A 23,862-nucleotide genomic window follows, 5' to 3' on the forward strand; every position below is an offset into this window, starting at 1 on the left:
GTCAGGTTTTTTCTTTGGGTAGAGAATCTAGGTTAATTTCTAAAAATTCAATAGAAGTGTTTGGGCCTGAGGTTTTGTCTTGAGCAAGGTGAATCTCGAGCTCTGTGAAGACTTTTTGTGTAGTAAAAATGTGTTCTGGCTGGGATGGAGTTGAGGCGAGATGATAAAAAAATCATCTGAAAGAAGGACTAGGTAGTGTCTGGCGTAATTGTTGGAGAAGATCTAGCAGATGGCTTCTGACAATATGTTGAAAATTTTAGGGCTGCTTCTGCATACGAACGTGATGAGGCTGTTAACTGCTCGGTAACTGTGAGTTTTTGCGTTCCAGAGATTAATTATGAGGCGTTTTTTACTAGACAATTTTCTGGTAGCTATGGGTCTAACACAGAAAATGTTAAATGGAGGCAGAGAAAATGGCCCGATTCTGAAATTTAAAATTAAAATGTATTCTATTTCAGGCTACATTAGAGCAGATTGGAGATGAGGAAATAAAGCTTTCAGAGAAGAGATTTTTAACACCGGGATGAAAGCCATGTAAGAGACCCTACAGTAGATATTCTGAAAAAATTGGGTCGGGATAATGTAGCACTTCAGCAGACAAGCGAGAAACAGTTACAGGAGTCAACAAATACTGTTTATCATTTTTATTGGCAGATTTTTGAAACATTTTTGGGCAGATCAGATGTGTGCGAGCGCTGCCACAAGAATTGCAAATATGCATGAAGCAGCAGCGTTGTCTTGAGCATCTTCCTGGGTTTAAATTGGTGCAGACCTGGCTGCAAGAGAAAAATGAGAGGCAGATGTCAGTCAGAACTGGTAGAGAAGAGTTGGTTGAGGTGCTGGGAAAGTGTGGGTTGTAGGTGCTGGATTTGGGTTGGGATGTTTCGGGGAAGGGAGGAATCGATGGGTTGCGAAAGGACATGTTATAGTGGAATGGGTGATGGAGCAGCAGATGGCACATGAAATGTTGCAGCAACCTAAAAATACGGTTGTGCAGTTTGGTGTCCAAAGTGTCCCGCTGATTCCACTGGGCCACTCAGATGGTGCATTTAGCTGAGAACAGCTTGTGGTATGTGTAGAAATGAGAGCATCCACATGAGTATGCGAGCATGATAATTGCAAGATAATCACTGAGCTCACATCTTCTGTGTGAGAAGACTGAACAGATGATTTCTGAGTAACGGATAAAGGCAATAGTAAATTTGGAAAAATAATAAGATGCGTAAATGATTGTGAGGTGGGTTTTTTTTCTTTTTAGGGTAACTGCAAATTCACCACAATCAATTTGGCGATCTGCTGATGGTAGAGAAACAGAAGCAAGGAGTGAATAAAAATCAATATCTTCACCTGCTAGAATTTGGTTCCTGATGTGGCTGGAGACTGGGGCAGATCTAGTGCGAAGGCGTTCATTAGCATAGGTAGAGACAAGGCTGTGGACAAAGAGTCGGGAGGGGGGAACTGAGATGTTACATCTGTATCATGGCATTAGCAGGTGCTTTGACTGGCTTTAGGGCTAATCTAAAATGTAATCAAATTGTAATCTTTTTCAAATGAATGGTATAGCTGTAAATCAAGAATTCAGCTGTAAATGCAATATTCAAACAAGGCAAAAATAGTAAGCAAGTAAGTAAATAGGTAGGTTACATTTTCAGTCTGAGGTTTCAATTATGGTTATATACTTGTTAAGATATATTACAAAAAAACATGAGACATCATGAAACCATATTTATCCTGTTTCCTCTTTATTTGATTTGTCAAGTCACTTGCTTCAGAGAACATATATAAGGTTTAGGCACTCTCAGTAAAACCTGTGATAACTTAGAAATGAGAAGGAAAGCAAAAGGATTGATCTGTTTAAGGATGGTAGACTTATGGTGCCAAAAGTGGAACTTTCTACTATTTTTTTTGTCTCATTGGACTCCTGCATTTGGGTAAGATTGAACTGATTCACAAATATAAACCTTGAGGTATTTTCTCTTAAGAGATATACGTTTTTGGACACTGATGATTTTTCATCTGCTGGAGTGCCAATGAACTCCATTAACGGACATTCAACCTTAGTGCAGGAGCCATATTTATTTATTTTTTGGTTGATGTCTCCAGTTGTCATTCACAAAGAAGTGTAAATTAAAAAAATATAAGTTAAGTTATATATGTTTTGTACTTTAGGGTGAGAAAATGATGACAGTATGTTTTTTGTGTGTTAAACATCTCTTTGTGATTTTCCTGTCTTTTTTCTCTCCACACAGACCTGTGCAGCGGTCAGCGTCTGGTCCAGATCCAGGAAGGTCCTCTGTATAGAGTAAAAGGATATCCCATCTCTATATACTCTAATGTTAGTGGGTTTAAAGGCTCACCACTGCAGGATTTTCAATTCATTCTCAAGAAAGCAAATACTGATATAAATATGACCCAAACTTCCCCTACAGAATGTTCTCTGATAGGGTAACAAATAAAGATAATGAGATTCAAAGGTTGTCAGGATCTTCAGTTCTCTTGAGGATCAATGATTTGATGGAGGAGGAGCTTAATGGTAAGGTATTTTGTTGGTAGTAATTAGATGGTGTTTTGGTGATTAATGAGATGATTTGGCAATTTGAGATTATTGAAAGAGAAATCCATCTGTTAACATCTATTCCAATGTTATCTCCTGACCAATTCATATATGTATTTTTAAACTGGCAACTCTTAAAAATATGTACGATTAAGCACAAATCGTAAGAATTTGTATGAGTGAGGTCATATGAATTAGCCACCTAGTGAAATATATATACAAATTGCCATGAGATCAGGCTGTTCATTCACATCACCATGTATTCCAAAAGAAGGTAATCAATAATAAACTATAATTATACGAAACACAACTATCAGCCATTAGTCACTGGTTAACTAGATGCTAGTATTGCCATTGAAAATGTATATTGTTCAATCACTGATTGTCATATTGTTAATACATTTTCCAGCCTGTCCTCCAACAAAAAACAACCCTATAGGTAATTTGTGCAAGTACCATATATGACCTCTATTTACATAACATTACAGTTAAGCGCCCTCTAGCAGGCAAAAAAATAAAGACAGTGTCGTGTTGCGTCTGTCATCATGAAATGACGTATGAATGTCATTACCAATAAAAAATGTGTCATTTGTTTAAATGCAGTGTGTGGACTTTTACACCCATCTCACTATAATTAAAACATTGTACTGGATGTAATTCATACTAATGACTACACCTAACCCTACCATTACAAAAATCCTACAAAATCATAAATTATAGCATTTTTAAGCATGTGCACTTGAATTCATGCTTGAATGATCACATTGTGTCGTATTACGTATTACGTATTGTGTCTGAATGGACAGTACAGAGCAATGGAGAGATGAAGAAAGCCAACTCTCAATCTCAGCAAAAAGCCATTCCAGTGAATTCTGTTGGTAAGATTACAATATAATCACAAATTATTCTCAATATCAGAGAAAACGTCAAGACGTTCAGCCAAGATGTTTTTGCCATTACTTTGCTCAAATTGCTGCTGTTACTGATACTGAATTTAAATAATCACTGAATATGTTTCTTTTCAGAATCTCTAATGAGGATGAGCTTAAAAAGTCGTACAACAAATGTGCCAATAGATTCTCCAGTAGAGCTGCTATGCACAATCAGAGGGCCTAAAGTGACTTTGGCTGTACGCTGGATGTTTCAGCCTCGCAATTCAACTGTTCAAACAAACATTTTATCCATACGCCACACTGGGGAAATGACCTGGACAGCAGATCAGAGAAACTACCAGCTGTCTATTCGAGCTCAACCGACAGAGACTCGTTTTATTCTCATGATTCCAAGAGTCAGCAAGAAACAAGAAGGACAGTACCAGTGTCAAGTTGATGCCTATCAAAAAGATGTTCAGAAAGCAGAGAAAATCTCTAACTTGTTAGTTGTGACTGTACTAAAAAACAGGTAAATACAGCTATTTATTAAAAAAATGTTTGTAAGGTTCAATCTGCATCAAACGTTTGGATATACTTGGTTTTATACCTTTAATACCTCTTCAAATAATCTTAGGATGCACCTTCTGAAATTGGTCGATCCTCTCACCATGAATTTATGCAGACTTGCGCACATCATTCAGATACACCTAACCAGAAACATGGCATGTCGCAATCTGTGACGAATGTAGGTGAGAGCCGATGAGCATTTGAGTTTACTGCCATAAAACCTGTTGTTTGAAGCGCCAACATTTGAGTTTGTAATGAATGCATCAGTTAAACTTGGGCTTCACTGTTTACGGTCACTAGTCTCACTGCTCCAGATAGAGATGAAGATCGCAGAATAAAGGCTTGGATTTGGGTGTGTTCCATGCTGAAGTAAATCAAATGCTGGTTCTGAGTGACAGCTTCTGTGGTGCCGGAGATCTTGCAATTGATGCCTCTGAACAAGAGAGCTTGCAGACTATATATCTTCGTTTTATATTAGCATTTTATTTGTAATGTATTTAAACTATATATATAATAAAACTATACATTATTATAAGTAGAGCAGAACAGACCGCAGATAAGTCTTCTCTGATCTATTTTGTAAGTATGAAAATTCATATTCATATGAGATAGAACAGATTTACTTTACCTAACCTGAGAATAAACAAATTAAGGTAGAAGGTGTAGGAGATTTAACACCATAAAACACCATCAATATTTCCAGATTATTATGTTAGATGTCAGTCTGCCTAAACCTCTGCTTGATGATCTATTCGCCTTTCTGCTAAACCTCATCCTGTCCTTTTGGCTGCCATATATGCATTGCAGAATGTTGCTGAAGACCGCTCCAGGGTTGATTTTGTGCTTCCTCTTCTTAGCGGGCACGCGCGTGACTGGCGAGCAGCCTTGTGGGGAGGCAAGCCGCTATGAAAGTTTCTCGAGGTTCAAGAAGAACCGCTGAGTCTATGGGCATGAGGCCCTGCCTTCTGATGTCACTTCGGCCAGGTTCTGCACCTTAGCGGCCACTTGTCAGAAGAACGAGTAGGCCCTTATCACTCGCTTTCTGGAGGGTCTTTCTGGAGACATCAAAAAGGAGACCCTATCTCAGGATCCACCTACGCGCCCAGATAATCTTGTTGAGCTAGCTTTTTGCCTTGACAAACGCTTCAAGCTGCATCGCTGTACCCACACCTCTCTGCCTGAATTTGGGAGGTCTCCAGCCGTTGTCCCTCCTGCCACCATAGCATCACCTGATCCTGAACCTATGCAGCTGGAGGGTCCCTCCGCTGAGCAACAGGATTTTGGCTATCCAGCTGACTTTAGGCGAGTGGTACGATTGGTTAGAGGAAGCCACCCAGCCATTCGTTGTTTGGGCTGGCCACCAAAATTTTATGTATATTTGGTTGGCTAAGAGGCTTAATGTCAGACAGCCTTGATAGACTTTATTCTTTGGACATAACCATCTCTTAAATTAAGATATTGTAGCTTACACTTCAAAGGTCTATGGTTTAATTGATTAAATATGAATGCTGTGAGTTTCAAAGTGAGGTGCTTTGTTTACTGTACTTACCTGGGAAATAGCTCTATAGATCTCTTTTTAACCATATCTGTATCAGGGCATGTCTCAGTGTCATTTTCTAATTTGCGTGCCTAGGCATTAGTCACTGTCCTTAATGTGAACCAGTGGCGCTGTACCCTAACACACACTGGACAGGCTGAGTAGGCTCATTTCTTGTCTTGTACATTTTTGTGTATTTTAGTTTAATTTCAACCCAGACCATATATACACTGATGGCTAGGTAATATTCACTGATCTATCACAGAACGCTTCTGGCAAACCAGCATTAGATTTGAGAGAGCAAATGGGGCTGTTGTGTTATTGGTTGATAACACTGCATTCTCGGCAGGGCAACAACAGCAATATAAACAGTCATTGTCAGGAAAGAGAAGCGTAAATCAAATTTATGTCAGGAAGCTTTACATTGAAAGGGATCGTGTTGTGCCCACTGAATTTTGTTTATTAACCCTCAGAAAAGTTTTGTGCCAGTACCAAAGCGCAGTGATGGTAGGACACATTATCAGATGGTAATGTATCATGTTACATAAAGCATGATTATTATGATATTTATGGTAGGCTGCTCTGGAATGTCCAAAACATCATTGGTAATGTCATAATGCGTCTGCTATTAGGAAAATCTATTATTGTAAAAGTACATTTTCTTTTTAAAAATGTTATGAAAAGTTAACATAAAATGTTTATTATGTAAGTAAAGCATAAATGTCTAAAAGCTAAAGCCTGCTTCATCACAGTAACAAAGTATATGTAAGCAAAAAAATTGAAAACAATTTAAATAAATCAGTCGTATTATGAGAGATTTATGCTACGGCAAGATGTGTGGAAAACTTGACCCTGTGACTGCGACCCATTCAATATCTGTATTTAAAATCCACTTAAAAAATACATTAAAATAGCAGAGAAATCAAAGAATTTATCTGTAATCAGCTTAGTACTGTTCTTAAACTGGTTTGTGCCACAAGAGGGCATACTAAAAATAACACACAAGAGAAAATGATTCCTTCAATTACTCATTTAGTGCCCATCTCATGTGTAATTATGAAACAGAAAATAATAGTAGGGCTAATTTGGAAAACATTAGTTTAATGACTGAGGTAAGCACAGTGTGGATTTACACTGCTGTGTAATTTCTTATCAGCATTTCCTTTTTTGCTGTATTCACATTTACATTGTGGTCAAACAGAGGGCTTGGGCCTCACAAAAGTATGCTCTTTCTCTGTAGCTCAAGCCACAGCAGTTTCTCTTTCTCAAATCTGCCAACAGAGATAGAATGTTAGTTTTGTTAAAGATATGATCATTTCCTTTATCCTCATGTCAAAGTATAACCATATAATTTAGAATAGTTTTGGATTCTTCAAGAACACAGCATACATTTTTAAATGTTAAAGTTTTGAAGTCTTTCCTGTGTCTTAGTGTGCAGTGGAGAGCTTTTCAGTCCTTTGTGGTCTCTGCTTAAAATGGCTGAGGCGACATGTTTTCCTGCCATTTGTAAGAGTTTTGTATGCATGAATTGCTTTCTTTGCAGTATTTTTAAATTACGGTATGTTAAAATTTAAAATAACCACAGACAAGAAGACGCTGTGCCATATCTTTTAGTGAATGAAATATCAGCTTTGTCTATTGTCTCATCTAAAATCAGTCAATCTTTTTAACAAATGCATTTCACTACTGCTTTTTTCACTTTCTGTACCTGTGAACCTCTCTGCCATGGAGCTCTTAGATTGGTATTTGACATATTCCACTTTGACTTTAGGTGTTTAGCTTGCCCTGCAATAATTTATATTAATTACAAATGAATGAATGAATGAAATTCACAAAAATGCTTTCATTTACATTGTCATAGTTTAAATGTAATAATATATTAGGTGGTTATATTGCATATATGTTAATTTAGTTTTAATACAACTTTTTTACAATCATTTTATAAGGGCACCTTAAAATCAAAATGGACATTTCTTATTATTTTACAGATTGTTGTATTTACTGTAAATTATTCATCATTGCACATAACTTTTTTAAGTGCCTTTGTGTTTGAAGTGTTTGCAATAACATATGTTCTCTGATGACATGGTGTGAGGATTGGCGCATGTTACATTTGTTACATTGTCTTTCACTGTAACATGGATCCGTCACGTGTGCCAACACGTTTCACCCGGGCTGCATGAAAAACGCTGGTTTCTTATAATGTTCTGTTAACATAAACGGTGATGACAATTTGAGGGAAGCAAAGCAAGTGTGAAGATCTGTGTGGTGCGAGACGACAGGAAACCATATTCGTGACACTTGTTTCCTCTTTTTCCACTGATGTGTCACAGTCGCTTGCTTCAGAGCAACTGTATCAGGTTTAGGCACTCTCAGTGAAACCTGTGTTAACTTAGAGATGAGAAGGAAAGCAAAAGGATTGATCTGTTTAAGGATGGTAGACTTATGGTGCCAAAAGTGGAACCTTCTACTATTGTTTTGTCTCATTGGACTCCTGCAGTGGGGTAAGACTGAACTGATTCACAAATATAAACCTTGAGGTATTTTCTTTTAAGAGATATAAGTTCTTGGACACTGCTGATTTTTATCAACCTCATGTTGACTCAAATGCAATGTGAAAGGCAAAAGGCTTGGAAATTTTCAAGCAGAACTTTTCCATACCATGAATGTGGATGGTGATTACTTTGTTTAGGCTTCATAAGTTGCAAAGTAAAACATACAACATACAAGTGGTTTATATAGCTAGTGAAATATAGCTTTTGAAGCTTTGTGACACTTAAAAATGCACTTAAATCTTATTTGCATTTCCACATATTAAACCTTGCTCTGTCATGACATGGTAAGAGGGAACTGATACTGTCACGCAAATATAATTTGGATTCACAAGACTTGGAATATAGCACATATAGTGCAGGAGTCGTATTTCAATTTTTTTATATGTTTTTGTGGTTGATCTCTCCAGTTCTCATTCACTTTGTTGTATTGAAAAAAAGAAGTGTAACTTAAAAAAAAAAGTTAAGTTATATATGTTTTGTACTTTAGGGTGAGTAAATGATGACAGTATGTTTTTCCTGTCTAATTTCTCTCTGTCCACACAGACCTGTGCAGCGGTCAGCGTCTGGTCCAGATCCAGGAAGGTCCTCTGTATAGAGTAAAAGGATATCCCATCTTCATATCCTGTAATGTTAGTGGGTTTAAAGGCTCACCACTGCAGGATTTTCAATTCATTCTTAAGAAAGGAAATATCGATATAAATATGATCAGCACTTTTGACACAGACTTTCCCTACAGAATGTACTCTGATAGGGTAACAAATAAAGATATTGAGATTCAAAGGTTGTCAGGATCTTCAGTTCTCTTGAGGATCAATGATTTGATGGAGGAGGATGCCGGGGATTTGTTTTGTGAGACGCCAAACACAGATGGCAGTTACTTTGGAAGTTATGCTGCCGAAACAAAGCTTAATGGTAAGATATATTTACCTGAGTGTTTTCATAATTAATCACAGCATTTTGAAAGAAATTTATTTAGACATATATAATACATATATACAGGGGTTGGACAATGAAACTGAAACGCTGAAACCACAATAATTCTTTAGTATGGTGTAGGGCCTCCCTTTGTAGCCAATACAGCATCAGTTCATCTTGGGAATGGCAGATACAGGTCCTGCACAGTGACCAGAAGGATTTTGAGTCATTCTTCTTGCAGAATAGTGGCCAGATTACTACATGATGCTGGAGGCGGAAAATGTTTCCTGACTCGCTCCTCCAAAACACCCCAAAGTGGCTCAATAATATTTAGATCTGGGGACAGTGCAGGCCAGGGAGATGTTCAACTTCACTTTCATGCAAAACTGTGCTATGACTCTGCTAATAAACTATGTATATATATATATATATATATATATATATATATATATATATATATATATATATATATATATATATATATATATATATATACACAATTTTTTCAACCATCAGTCACAGTGTTGTTTGAATGTTGGTACTGCCAAAATGCATTTTTATCAACCATTAGTTGTTACTGTTTTCAATGACAAAAGAACTAAAGACTGTTTTATCCACAGTGATTGCAGACACCCTGGAGGCATCATACTCTGGCTCTCCTTCTCAGAGCTTGTCTGAAGGTGATCCTCTTCAGCTTGAGTGTCAGGTCTTCAGCCAGACTTTTCAACATACTCATCTGTCGGTCACCTGGTTTCTCCATGGTGAAGAAGATGAAAACCCCCAGCCAGTCATTACTCTGGACAAAGATCTGACTGTAAAGCCAGGAGCTGGATTTGAGGATCGCTATGGTTCTGATCTTATCAGCATGGATAAGGTGGAAGACACAACCTACAGACTGAAGATGTCTCAAGTACAGCAGTCAGACCAAGGCAAGTTCTTCTGCAAAGCCATTGAGTGGATCCAAGACCCAGACCGCTCCTGGACACAGATTGCCTACAAAACCACCCCAGCATGCGACGTGGAGATCAAATTACTTGGTGAGACTTATAGTCTGTTATTTTAAACAAGAGGGTCTTAACTGATTTTTAGATTTTACACTTGATGACTCAACACAGTTCAGTGTACAAAAAAGCACTTAGAAGCAAACATTGATATTTATATTAATTTATCTCTACATTTTTCTAAATATCATGCTATCTGCCATCCTTGCACCTATATTAAATGCACTCTGGGTCATATTTTCTATAGTATGTACAAATTTTTGTGGGGTATGAAAGCCACACAGACTAACCGTGTTAACATTTCTAATTTTTTGTTCTTGTGTCTCATAAGTGGCCCCTGATGTGGGCTCGTTCAGTGTAAATCTGAAGGTTTCAAAGGGGCCATTAAAGGAGGGAGATACACTAGACATCCGTTGCAGTGTGAATGCACAAAACCTTCCTGGTCATTTCTTCTCTGTGACTTGGCTGAAGAACCAGCAGAAAGTGGCCCAGATTGGATCTTCTGGGGTGCTCACGGTCTCTGACAGTTACAAAGAGAGAGAGAATGCAGCAGAGATGAAAGCAGTGAAAACCAGCCAGATGGACTATCTGCTGACCATCCGTTCGGCTCGGACTGAGGACCAGGGACAATACCAGTGTGAAGTATGGCAGGGAAAACATGAATGAAGATGGCATCTTCACAAAAATACAAAAAAAAATGTCCAGTCCAGAGACTGTGAGCATCACAGCTAAAGGTAATTAGGGATACAGTTAGGGATACAGTTGCTCCAATGCTATCATTGTGCTTTAAAGTTATGTATGGAGAAGATAACAGAGTTACAATATTGCTAAACTTAATTATGAGTGACAATAACAGTGATCATTGCCTTGAAATAATAGCCATTGGTTTGCATTCTTTGCTGTAAATATCTAATCATAGTTTTCATAACAAAAATGCTTGCATTGAGACACAGACATTGCCAGTTTTTTCTGTCTTTTCCTGTCAGAGAGTGATCTGGCGGTGTTGATGGTGATGAATGACATGGTGACTGAGGGAGATGCACTACGGGTCACCTGCTCAGTGACGGGGTTCAAAGGTCCTTTATCAGTGTCATGGCAACACAAGAAAGACTCCGGGGTTTCCTTCAGTGATGTCATTAGTCTGACCCATGAGGGAGTGATGAAAGATGTTGGGGCAAGATATCAGAGAAGAAATATCCAAACACTTCATTCTCCAGCTGGAAACTTTACTCTGGAGATTGGTGCAGCTGCAACATCTGACAGCGGCGAATATAAGTGCATTGTGTCTGAATGGACAGTACAGAGCAATGGAGAGATGAAGAAAGCCAACACTCAATCTCAGGAAAAAGCCATTCCAGTGAATTCTGTTGGTAAGATTACAATATAATCACAAATTATTCTCATTATCAGAGAAAACTGTCAAGACGTTCAACCAAGATGTTTTTGCCATTACTTTGCTCAAATTACTTGTTACTGATACTGAATTTAAATAATCACTGAATATGTTTCTTTTCAGAATCTCTAATGAGGATGAGCTTAAAAAGTCGTACAACAAATGTGCCAATAGATTCTCCAGTAGAGCTGCTATGCACAATCAGAGGGCCTAAGGCGTCTTTGGCTATACGCTGGATGTTTCAGCCTCACAATTCAACTGTTCAAACAAACGTTTTATCCATACGCCACACTGGAGAAATGACCTGGACAGCAGATCAGAGAAACTATCAGCTGTCTATTCAAGCTCAGCCGACAGAGACTCGTTTTATTCTCATGATTCCAAGAGTCAGCAAGAAACAAGAAGGACAGTACCAGTGTCAAGTTGATGTCTATCAAAATGAGGTTCAGAAAGCAGAGAAAATCTCCAACTCGTTAGCTGTGACTGTACAAAAACCAGGTAAATACAGCTATTTATTAAACAAAATGTATATAAGGTTCAATCTGCATCAAACATTTGGACATACTCTCATGTAATTTTATATGTTCAAGTTACAGCATAAAACTGCAGCATACTTCCTTCAACACAGCTTAAAAGAATCCCAGGATGCACTTTCTGAAACTGGTTGCATACATTTCCAGAGTTAGACTCTGAAGAAGCTAAGATATAAAAGAGTTTGGACTCACATTACATAAAAATTGCACCTCCAAGCTTTTACACTGTAACTGCATAAAATTACACATATAATCAGAATTTTAACCTAATCCTACTCATATCCCATTCTGGTCATATTTAATTTGAAATGTTACAGTGCAATTAGACAAATATGTATTGTATAATATTAATTAACAATATTTTACCCATATTAAGCCATTTGATTGGTATGAAGGGACCTGAAGGGCAAAACATCCACAGAACTGCAGCATAGGCTTGTTATCATTACATACGGCTCTCGTGACCCATATATAGCACCAGTCAGTTTTTAGACACAACAAAAGAAGAGACGTTCTAAAGCACATGAGATAAAAACTGTTTAAATTCAGTATAGATGAGCTTAAAATATGAAGACAACACAAAAAAATTGCACATTAAGCATCATGGCTTTCTATGAGAACATCCTTAACCTGAAACATTTGTGTGTTGCATAACTAATCTATTTCCCTGTGGTATTTAGTACGTGGCATGTACAAATCTTGTACAAAAAATATATAACATATTGAGATATACTGTATGTATAAGATATATTATATAATTGTGAATTGCTTAACATTACTTAATTTCGATATATTTGTGCTATATGTTTACTATTATGTTAAACTGTAGAAGAATATTCTTTCTGAATTTTTTACTGTGAACTGTGTAAAGCATTTAGATGATTGTAAATTCAGCATGTGATCTCTCTTTTCTCCTTACTTTGTAATGTTTAACATCAGTCAGCAAGATGAGACTGAACCCACCCACCCCTCATCTGGAAACCACTGTCAACACTGATGCAAAGCTTGAATGTTCAGTCACGAAGACAACCACAAATACCTCTCGTTTCACAATAACATGGATTTTGGGTCCCAGATGCTCTTAACTATGGACTTAGATGCTGTTGTCAAGTTTGGCCCTGCAGCTGGCCTAGAGATGGACCAGAGGATCCGTATGGACATAAGAGAGAAACAGAGCTTCCAGCTGAATATACAACAGACCAGAACATCTGACAGTGGGAAATATGATTGTGAGGTGGAAGAGTGGCTTCAGGATCCTGTTGGTGACTGGTATTCCCTGAAGAAAATGTCTGTTTCCACAGAGCTGGTTGTCAAACAGGAAGGTAAAACGTTTAATTTACTGAAAATATATAGTTAGAGGTTGATTGAGAGTCTAGTCTAAAAAATATGTCAAGTTCCTAGAAAAGTACTTTATGATTTTAATAGTGTTTCAAGTATTTTAACATCTTCACTGCAGTTTTCTAAGAAATAACAATAAAGAAGATTTTTTAATTATATATTTTATTTACGACCAAATTGAGATTCGCCATCACAAGAAAGCATACGTTTTACAAGGTGGTAATTTTGTGCAGATGTACAATTTAATTTGTATGGAAACATTTAAGTTTTAGAAATAAAAAGGATGAAAGTCCACTCCTAACGACATCTGTACACCTAGCCATCAGTGGGGCATCAGCATATTGTATGAAAACGTACACTTTTGACTTGAAAATTGGTTGAATTCAGGACAGACAGCACTAAAATATTAAAATGAAATAAATAATTGCATGTATGGATTTCTGTGTATTTTTGAAATAAAAAACAACAACAACATAAGGATCAATTTACTGATGCTGTACTTGTTGTCTTTTTGGTTTTAGCCAGTGATTTCAAAATGAATAAAGCTAGCACTCAGCTGACGGTTGAAGAGGAAAGCAGCTAAAATTGAAATGCTCAGTGGATGGTATTGTGTCTGATTCCACCTTTCGTTACTCCCTTAACTGGGTGTTTGACCGATATCAGTCCTCCAGTGTGCCACTTCTGACATATAGCCATGATGGCCGTCTGAACTACAACAGTTATGATTCAGAGCTTGAGAGACGACTCCACTTCTTCACCCCAGAATTAGGAATCTTTTACTTGAATATCCATAGAGCTATAGAGGAAGACACGGGGCGCTACTACTGCCAAGTTCAACAGTACCAGCTGGATTGTAAAGGCAAATGGTCACTTAAGGCAAGTGACAAGTCAGGTTTTACCAGTGTTACTGTTCAGCTTACAGGTGAGTATACTGTAGATGATTACTAATTAATTATGAAAATTGAGAAAATCATTAATGCAGTTTTTTTCTATAAAATTAGAGAGCAAACTGCTTGTTCACAAGGAAGAAAAAAGCCTGAAAGCCATTCTTCATGCGGGGTTTACCATTGACTGTGTCATTGAATCACGGTCCAGTGATGCATCTTTGTTTGAGGTGACTTGGTCCAAGGCTCAGAGAGGTGAACCACCTGTCATCATTTTCAATGCCAGCCGTGATGGTACCTTACAAAGTACAATCAATGATAAAGATCTGGTGTTTGGACACCCAAAAGCCATGCACTATAAGCTGACAGTGCCAAACGTCAACCCCACTGATACTGGCCTGTACCACTGTCAGGTTGTTGAATGGATTCAGACAGCTGCAAACAAGTGGAGAAGGTTAGGTGAAGACAAGTCTGGGGTTTTATCTGTCCAGGTGGAAACTGAGGAAGGGAAAAAAATGGCAGTTTTGCCATGGTCAAGAATGCCAAGGATCTTGTCATCAAAGAAGGAGAGCAGTTTGATCTTGAGTGCTCTCTGGATGTAGAAAATGAGAACCCTACTTATCAATACAGTCTCAGATGGGTATTTAATAGACCAGAGTCAACTAGCGGGATACCATTATTGTCCTACTCTCATGACGGTCGCCTACAGTACAATACAGAGTACCAGGACAGGTTACGCTTCTCTAGACCTTCTTCTGGTACTTTCCGTCTGGAAAGATTAAACTCTAATATAGCTGATAGTGGAAGCTACCAGTGTAGAGTTGTGCAGTACCAGCTTGATTGTGAAGGCCAGTGGAAACAAATGGCAGAAGACAAATCAGGCTCAACTATAGTCACAGTTCGCAATATCGGTAATACAGCTATTTACATCTTGTCCATGTTTAATCTCTTAAATGCAGTCTAATTATTGACTTTCAAAACCTTGTCATATTGCTTAAGACTATCAACATGTATGTTTTGTTCTTGTTGTTTGATCTTTGAATTTGTATTTAAACAGAAAGTAAACTGCATGTTCAGAAGGAGAACCGAATACTTAACATTACCAAACATCAGGCTGAGTTCACCATTGACTGTGTCATTGACTCACAAACCAGTGACAAGTCTTTCTTTGAGGTCACCTGGTTCAAAGTTCAGGAGAAAGAAGAACCAGTCACCATGTTCACTGCCAAGCATGATGGGACTTTACACACTGCAATTAGTGAAAAAATCTTCTGTTTGGACGACCACTAGCCACACACTATAAACTGACTGTACCACAGATCAGCCCCACTGATATGGGGAAATACTACTGTCAGGTTGAGGAGTGGCTTCTTCTAACTGATAACACCTGGATGAAATTGGGTTCTGATAAATCTGGAGAGCTCTCCATCTATGTTCAGACTGAAGGTAAATATCCAGAATGTGGTATGTTTTTAGAGAACCCCTGCTGTAAGCAATTAGCAAATTTTCAGTGGGGTTTAGTTACCAAATTATTCTGTCTAATCAGACCAACCAGTCAGATTTTAGGGTAAGGTTTAAGACCAATGTGGGGATATGGTTTTCTCCATACTGGTCTCTTTTTTCTTGATTGTGAATGCCAGTGGAAAAAAATGACAGAAAACAATCGGGCTCAAATATAGTCACAGTTCACAGCATCAGTAATACAATCATTTACATCTTGTCTATGTTTAATCTTTTAGTGCAGTCAAACTATTAAAGTTTTTTAAAACCCTTTCATATTGCTTAAGACTATCAACATAGAATATTCTTTAGGGCTGTCCGTACGTCAGCCACTTGTTTAATACATCATCAGCTTAACTTCCCTCTGAATTTAGAGGTAGGTTGTGGCAAGGGTTTGGGTTCAGGTTTTTAGATATCTGTTTGTGTAGACACTGAGAAAAGGCAAGCTTTACCATGGTCAGGAACGCAAAGGATCTTGTCATCAAAGAAGGAGAGCAGTTTGATCTTGAGTGCTCTCTGCATGTAGGAAAAGAGGACCCTACTGATAAATAGTCTCAGATGGGTATTTAATAGACCAGAGTCAACTAGTGAGATACCATTATTGTCCTACTCTCATAACAGTCATCTATAGTGCAAAAACTATTTACCTTTTTTTATAAAATCGGTTCATCACAATGTTGTTCCAAGGTCAACAAAGATGTTGATCCAGGAACATACAGAACTCAGCAGAATCAGGTTCTGCAGAAGCTACGAGTGTAGAGTTGAGCAGTACCAGCTTGATTGTGAAGGCCAGTGGAAACAACTGGCAGAAGACCAATCAGACTCAACTATAGTCACCGTTCACAGCATTGTTATTACTATCATTTATATTTTGTCCATGTTTAATCTCTTTTTGCAGTCAAACCAATAACTTTTTTTTTAAATGCTGTCATATTGCTTAAGACTATCAAAATAGAATATTCCTCAAGGTTGTCAGTATGTTTTGTTCTTGTTGTTTAATCTTTGAATTTGTGTTAAATTTAAACAGAAAGTAAACTGCATGTTCAGAAGGAGAACCGAATACTCAACATTACCAAACATCAGGCTGAGTTCACCATTGACTGTGTCATTGACTCACAAACCAGTGATAAGTCTTTCTTTGAGGTCACCTGGTTCAAAGTTCAGGAGAAAAAAGGACCAGTCACCATGTTCACCGCCAAGCATGATGGGACTTTACACACTGCAATTAGTGAAAAAAATCTTCTGTTTAGACGACCACTAGCCACACAATATAACCTGACTGTGCCACAGATCAGCCCCTCTGATATGGGGAAATACTACTGTCAGGTTGAGGAGTGGCTTCTAACTGATAACACCTGGATGAAATTAGGTTCTGATAGATCTGGAGAGCTCTCCATCTATGTTCAGACTGAAGGTAAATATCCAGAATGTGGAATGTTTTTAGAGAACCCCTGCTGTAAGCAATTTGATAATTACCACTGGGCTTTAGTCATCAAATTATTCTGTTTAATCAGACCAGTCAGATTTTAGGTCAAGGTTTAAGACTAATGTCAGAGTTAGGGTCTTCAGGGCACTTATTTCTGACTCAGTAAGCTCGAAGTAGGTCTTATAACTAGAGACTTATATCTGTTAACATTCTCTTTCAACTCAATGCTAGTTTCTTGGCAAACACAAGATCCCCAGAACTACATACATATTTTTAGAACTGCACTTCAGTTGTGAATGACACTTGTGTATATACAAATGAATATTTTTCAGCTTCTATCTAACATTTAATTTGTCTTCTCAGGTCTTTCTGAAAAAACAACAGACCCGTTGGTGCCGGCACTGTGGGTTACTATTCCTCTGATTTGCTTTCTTGTATTGGTCATAGTATTGTTGTTGAAAAGGGATCAAAAGAGGAATTCTGAACTAAAGAAGAAGAAAGACTGTCTATGGGCTGAAAATAACCCCCTCAGTCCCATGCTTGAGGTGGAAGAGGATTGCTCCTAGTCTGTCGGTACACATATCTAGCTTATTTAACAAAGTTAACTTACCCCTAAATTTAAGGATAATTCTGACCAGACTGTCATTTGATTTGTATTGCTTTAACTATATTTATTATAAGAGGCTAGATAAGTACAGTATTTAAACCAGTGGTTCTAAGCTGGTTTCTATTAGGCCTTGATATCAAGTGGTGACCAAACGCAAAATCTTACCAAACTAAACAAGCATGTCCGTTTTTATGACCATGACAGATTTAATGAGCTCGTCTTTGAAGTTTGAGTTAGGATTCATACTCAACATGTTTCATGCCTCCTATAAGTTGCATTTTATCTCGCTTAGTTTTGTTCTTGGGTTTTTAGGGGATGAAAATGTCATGCAACCTGCCTAATGTTAATTTAAGCGAAAAAAAAAAAAAAATTAGTTGTTTTTGTTTATATATTGATATAAGGTTGTTTTCACCCTGCTGTCCATTGTCCTATCAGAACAAAACTATAACATATTTTTCTTTTGGTTTTTTGCAGTTGGAATTGCATATTATTATAGTTCACATTTGAAGTTGTGCTGTATACATGGCTCTAAACAAATGAAGTTATAGTTAAGATGATTCTGTATATTTTCAATTGTATGCAGACAAATTTATGACATTTATTTCACTTTTTTCAGTTGCTCACAGGCAGTTCAATAGCAAATGCGGTCACTGAGTCAGATCACCACACATGCTGTTTAGACATTTCCATGATAGACAGGAAGTCAAGATGTTGTGAGCAGATCTGCTTAACAATTGCATTTCTGTGGTTGTGGTTTTTTTGCTCAAGTATGTTGGGCTGATCTCACGAGGAAGGCACAGATGAAATCGCTTTCTTCGCCAAAAATAAAAAATAAAATAAATAAAAAAATACATGAGTGAAGCCACTAAAATGCATATGCTTTATAAAGCCAGCATGCTGTCACTTTTTATAATTATGGTTACTCTGTACAGAAAAAAATATTTTATGGGTTGTGATACAAAAAAGAAAACTGTAATTTTTAAAGGCGCTGTATGTAGGATTGACACCACGTGGTTGAAATAGTTATTGCAGTCCACATTCAAAATATAGCTTCACGTTTGGAACCCATCTTACTCAGATGTTTTAAGCGTAAAATGTGTTTTTAAAAATATATTTCATAATTTGAAAACAGTATTTTTGGTCATTTTCATATCAATACACTTAAGTTTTAACCTTATACGCAAGCAATAATCTAATTTAAAAGAACAAGAAACAAAAGTTTGTGTTCCAAAGCATTCAATATTACTACAGTTAAAGTGAAGAAGAGCTATGCTCAAAAATGGACAATAGACAATACATTGATTATAATTACAGCACAACAACATTGTCAAGCAAAAACATAGCACATTAATTTCACAGAATAAATAATAGTAATAACATTAATGTATATATATATATATATATATATATATATATATATATATATATATATATATATATATAGTACCAGGTAGCGTAGTGTATTTTATATAATAATATCATAAATTAACACTTTTGTTGAAATTAAATCAATTAATAAACGAAAGAATGGAATTAATCACTTTTTTTCTCATAGGCCTAGATAAATCCTATTTATTTTATAATATTTTATTTTTTGTTAAAGCCTATTACTTATCACTACCCAAATAATGTTTCAATATCTATTTGCATTCATATGTCCTATGTGCGTCATCCGCATGTTATTAGCTATTATAGCCACAAACACATTTCTCAAATACACATATATATTTTTGCTAAATTAATTATATAATACTTATATATTTTGTTGAAAAAGGAACTCTGTGCAGAGACACTATATTATTAGCCGTTATTAACCTTATTTTCACACAGTTCTATTTAAGACTATTTCTAATTCTATTTAAGTCTTACATCTTGTGTGTATGAAGGTATGGATAAATATCTCTCTCTAGTGGTGAAAAGTGGCCTGCTCTTTGGGGTTTTGGAGTCTCCTAATGATAATGAGTTGAAGTGTTTGTACTAAATCATCTACCCTGGCTTTACTGTTACTGCTGTATGCTGAGAAACTTCAAAGCATTGAATAAATGAGTGAATTTAAATCATTTTCAAACAATTTAAACTGTTTGTAACTATGTTGTATTAACTGGAAAGAATCAACTCAAAAGAGTGATTCATTTTGTATTGTGTGCATTTGTCGGTAGTGTGACCCGAATCATGATGATGTCCTGTTCTCTTGTATTAAAGAGGCCATTTTTGCCCCAAGAGCCCCAAATAGTTGTCTAACACCCTTCAGTTCTGTTCATCACCCATCACTCAGCGCCATCTAGTATTGATATCAAGCAATTACATTATTACAGCCTATAAGATACAGTTACTCAGTTAAAGAATCAGGCGAGGCCCTTGAAATAAACTCATTTGTTAACATTTTATTGTATTTCATATAAAGCTGGATGAACATAGCAAGTTATTTTGACTCACTGGAAGTAAGAGGGCAAAATCATCCCCATTTTGTTTTGTTTTCCAAAACTTATACAAAATAACTAAATAAATGTCATGCGTTATACGCTCCCGCCCTAAGGTTGGACAGCATATGTGTGCCTTTGAAAATGAAACATGTCACAGTTCATATGTTTGAGGTCAGTTAGGGTTTTTTGAAAGAAACTAACAATCAACAAGGATGCATTCAATCAGTTAAAAAAACGACAATAAACTTCTACGTGTGCACATAAAATGCACATAGCTGAATATTCATTGTTTAGATACGCTGACCCCCAGGCGGACGTCAGCCGCGGCATACACAATATAAATTTTGCGATAAAACGGAAACGACTGCAGAAATTTATTTTTACAATATTTCACGTTTTTATTTTAAATAAATGTTGCATTAGCAGAATAATCGATCATTGCTCGCTGCATAATACACTGTGGATTATGATAATCCTGCATAAACTGACAAAGCTTCTAGCGTTTATACATCCTCTGTATTCGTCGGTTGCAAGCAGCCGATTGCACACCAGTATTACACCGTATTACATAAACATAAAGTTCAGCAATTGTGCATTACGAAATGGTCTGGCCCCATCTGAACGTGTTTCAACATGTTCTGTGCTGATTTCTGCTGAATAGCTATTACATTCTTAGCAGAACGGACACTTTGTTCCTCCTGATTCTCTTAGATTTTTACATACAGTATGTACAGTACTACGTTTTAGTATTTTTCATGGGATTGTGCAAAACGAAGTAAAGAATCGGTTCCTCCCCACACAAAGTGGAATTTAAACTAACTATGCACTGCCAGCATCTTCAAAGCTGATAAGATACCGTACCATTTTTTTTTTTGACAAAAGAATAATAAAAGAAATTGTGAAAACATGTGCAAAAGCAAGCGCTCGTGGTCAGCTAAGAGCATATGAAAGCATCGTTTATATCACACACAAAAAGACACAAAGCGAACACGAATTCTCACGAGCTTTCCATCGTGCTCCTAATTTTGGCTCTCGTTTTGGAGCGCGTGTTGACTTCGGACGTGGACGCCGATGGAGACGCGGCGGCATGCAGCTCGAACGGGGGGTCGCGGGTATCCTCCTCCTTCGCTTCCTCGTCCTCGCCTCCGTCCGCCTCCGCCTGGTGCCTTTTGCAGTGTTTCTCGAAAGTGGACATCTTCGCGAAGATCTTGTTGCACACCTTGCAGTGGAAGAGCTGCTCTCCGTTTCGCAAGTGCACCTGGAGCTGCAGGTAGGAGGAAGGGGCGAAGGGCCCCGAGCACACGCTGCAGCACAGCATCCCGCCGCCCTGGTGGCTCTTCTCGTGTTGTTTCAGCATGGACACCGACCGGAAGCCCTTGTTGCACGCGGCGCAGACGTACCTGCCCTCTCCCAGCTCCAGAGCCTGATGGTTGAGCAGATGGGCTGAGGTACGGAAGGCCTTGCCGCATTTGTCACACTTAAAAGGGCGCTCACCGGTGTGCAAGCGCAAGTGTATAATGAGTCCGGCCTTTTGCGTGAACGCCCTGTCGCACTGCGTGCACTTAAAGGGTTTTTCGCCGGTGTGGAGCCTTCGGTGGGTTTTCAGGTGCGAGGCGCGCCCGAAGCATTTATTGCAATCCGGGCATTTGAAGGGTTTCTCTCCGGTGTGGATGGTCTTGTGGCGCATCAGCTGCGACGACTGCATGAACATTTTGGAACACACGCTGCATTTGTACTTCCTCTCGCCGGTGTGCGAGCGCAGGTGCAGGGACAGGTGGGACGAAGAGATGAAGGTCTTGGAGCACAGCCGGCAGGTGTGAGGCTTCTCCCCAGCGTGGGTGCGTTTGTGCAGGACCAGACGAGAAGACAGAGTGAAAGACTTGTCGCAGTAGGGACATTTGTAGGGCTTGTCTTCGGCGTGGACCTGCTGGTGCTTGGCGAGCATGGAGATCTGGGGAAACGACTTGTCGCAAAGGCCGCAGGGGTGGGATCGGGGCTTGGAGGAGTGAGACATGTCGGGCGACTCGGAGATGAACGCGCACCCTCAAACCTAATGGCAAAAAAAAAAGGCTTTTCAGTGTTTGTTAAGATCACGACGAACACGAATAAACACGAGCAAAGCAATTATTACACTTTTTAATGTTAACGTTGGCTAATAAAAATTCATTCGTGTTGGCTCGCAGTGCATTAACTAATGTTTACGAACACATTGCGATTTTAATAATGCTTCAGTAGATGCTGAAATGAACAACCGAGATTAATAAATGCTGCAAAAGTATTGTTCGTTTAGTTCATGTTAATGTTGAGTTACCTCTTAAAGTGTTACCGTATTTTGCTTTACATCAAGTAAATCTATTTTAGTCCTTCCGCTTTCAAATTTCGTGTTTTAAGTCAGTGTTACTTGCTCATGAAATTAATTCAATCTCTAAATAAAATAAAACAATACATAATTTCAACATTTATTACACCTATTGGTCATTACAGCATGGGCATCCATCCGAGGAGCTTTATGTGTAAATAAATATAAAAACAATGGAATAATTATTTGCTAATGCACGCCTCTCGGATACATACAGTGCATAATAATGGAAAGGGTGCAATAATATAACTGAGGTTGCCCTCTAATCAGTTATTTTAAGAGCAATATTTAAATTGCAATCATATTATCATAACGCCTGTCATATGCTTCCTGGCATTTAATGTCACAGCTCCCTTAAAAGTGTGTTTTACTGATAATGGCTTAACATCCAGAAATGATGAAACACTAATTTTATTTAATATTTTTTGTATACAGGCTACCTTATAGATATAGGTTGTGTTAAAGAACTTTATATTTTCCAGTAATGCAAATGCTTGGCCAGTCTTATTTATTTCATATTTGTGTCGTCTACAGTAAAATCACTCGCGTTAATTATACGTAACGGTATATTACGTGCATGTCCGCGTTCATCCAGCAAAAGAGATGAACGCAAACATGCACTTAATATAATCTCACGTCGACATCTCACTAAACACTCTATAACTGTATATCGTTGAGAGCAGCGGGTCTGATTTATATTTTGCACATCTCCTTCCTGGAAAGTCGTCTCGAGGGCTGATGCCACTCTCCAAATTATGCCGAAACGAAAGCAAACAATCACAGCCGCGGGTTTTCTCGCGGATATCTGACTGGGCGTGGTGTAGTCGTGTTCAACGTCGCGTGCTTCGCGAGAGGCGAGCAGAATGACGCAGGGATGAATTAAACAGGGGAAACGGATCCGTCCCCTGCGTTCACGCCGATCGTGACCGCGCAACATCAGCAAACGTGCGAACTCACCGCCAGAACCGTTAACATCGTCCCCCGCGATCGACTCGCTCCGGGTATAAACCCCCCACGGATGAGCGCGTTTGATACCGAACGGAGACTTGTGGTCACGCGAGAAGCGCGTGCACGTTTATGCGAAAACCACTCGAACTGACAGCGACGGTGCCGCTGATGCTGTAAACAAAGGGAAATCAGTTTCTGGCGTTCGTGGAAGCCATAGAGTAGCCTAAGCTGCCTGCCATGCTATCAAAATAAAAGTTGTGTAAAGGCAAGAACGTTACTTACAGTTATATTTGCTTATGCGGTCGTAAACGCCTTAAAATGGGCAAAACACGGTTTTCAGGGGGGAAATGGTTTATTGAAGTAAATAAATTAAAATGGAATAATCAAAAGGGTTTCATCCGTGTGTGTGTGTGTGTGTGTTTTTTTTTTACATATTGGCCTATCTAGTAC

The 23,862-nt window shown here is 38.1% G+C and overlaps 2 protein-coding genes across 2 annotated transcripts; one reads left to right on the top strand and one right to left on the bottom strand.

Moving 5' to 3' along the window:
• The first annotated feature begins 7,799 nt into the window (after window positions 1-7,799).
• On the top strand, window positions 7,800-18,039 carry LOC122351907 (immunoglobulin superfamily member 2-like). Its single transcript, XM_043249313.1, is given in 15 exon segments — window positions 7,800-8,034; window positions 8,629-8,997; window positions 9,621-10,037; window positions 10,333-10,652; window positions 10,654-10,735; window positions 10,988-11,371; window positions 11,518-11,892; window positions 12,867-12,989; window positions 12,992-13,249; window positions 13,787-13,831; window positions 13,834-14,187; window positions 14,267-14,653; window positions 14,656-15,060; window positions 16,677-17,063; window positions 17,439-18,039. Coding segments are annotated over 15 exon segments (4,215 nt in total). The 5' UTR covers window positions 7,800-7,928; the 3' UTR covers window positions 17,642-18,039.
• Window positions 18,040-20,051: 2,012 nt separating this feature from the next.
• On the bottom strand, window positions 20,052-23,794 carry LOC122351270 (zinc finger protein 239). The gene is made up of 2 exons (XM_043248234.1): window positions 23,422-23,794; window positions 20,052-22,155 (listed from the first exon to the last, which is right to left on the bottom strand). The coding sequence occupies exon 2, from the start codon at window positions 22,117-22,119 to the stop codon at window positions 21,103-21,105; it is 1,017 nt and encodes a 338-aa protein (XP_043104169.1). The 5' UTR covers window positions 22,120-22,155; window positions 23,422-23,794; the 3' UTR covers window positions 20,052-21,102.
• Between the last annotated feature and the right edge of the window lie 68 nt (window positions 23,795-23,862).

This window comes from Puntigrus tetrazona, chromosome 9, assembly GCF_018831695.1.
Source record: "Puntigrus tetrazona isolate hp1 chromosome 9, ASM1883169v1, whole genome shotgun sequence".
In the NCBI taxonomy this organism is placed as follows: domain Eukaryota; kingdom Metazoa; phylum Chordata; class Actinopteri; order Cypriniformes; family Cyprinidae; genus Puntigrus; species Puntigrus tetrazona.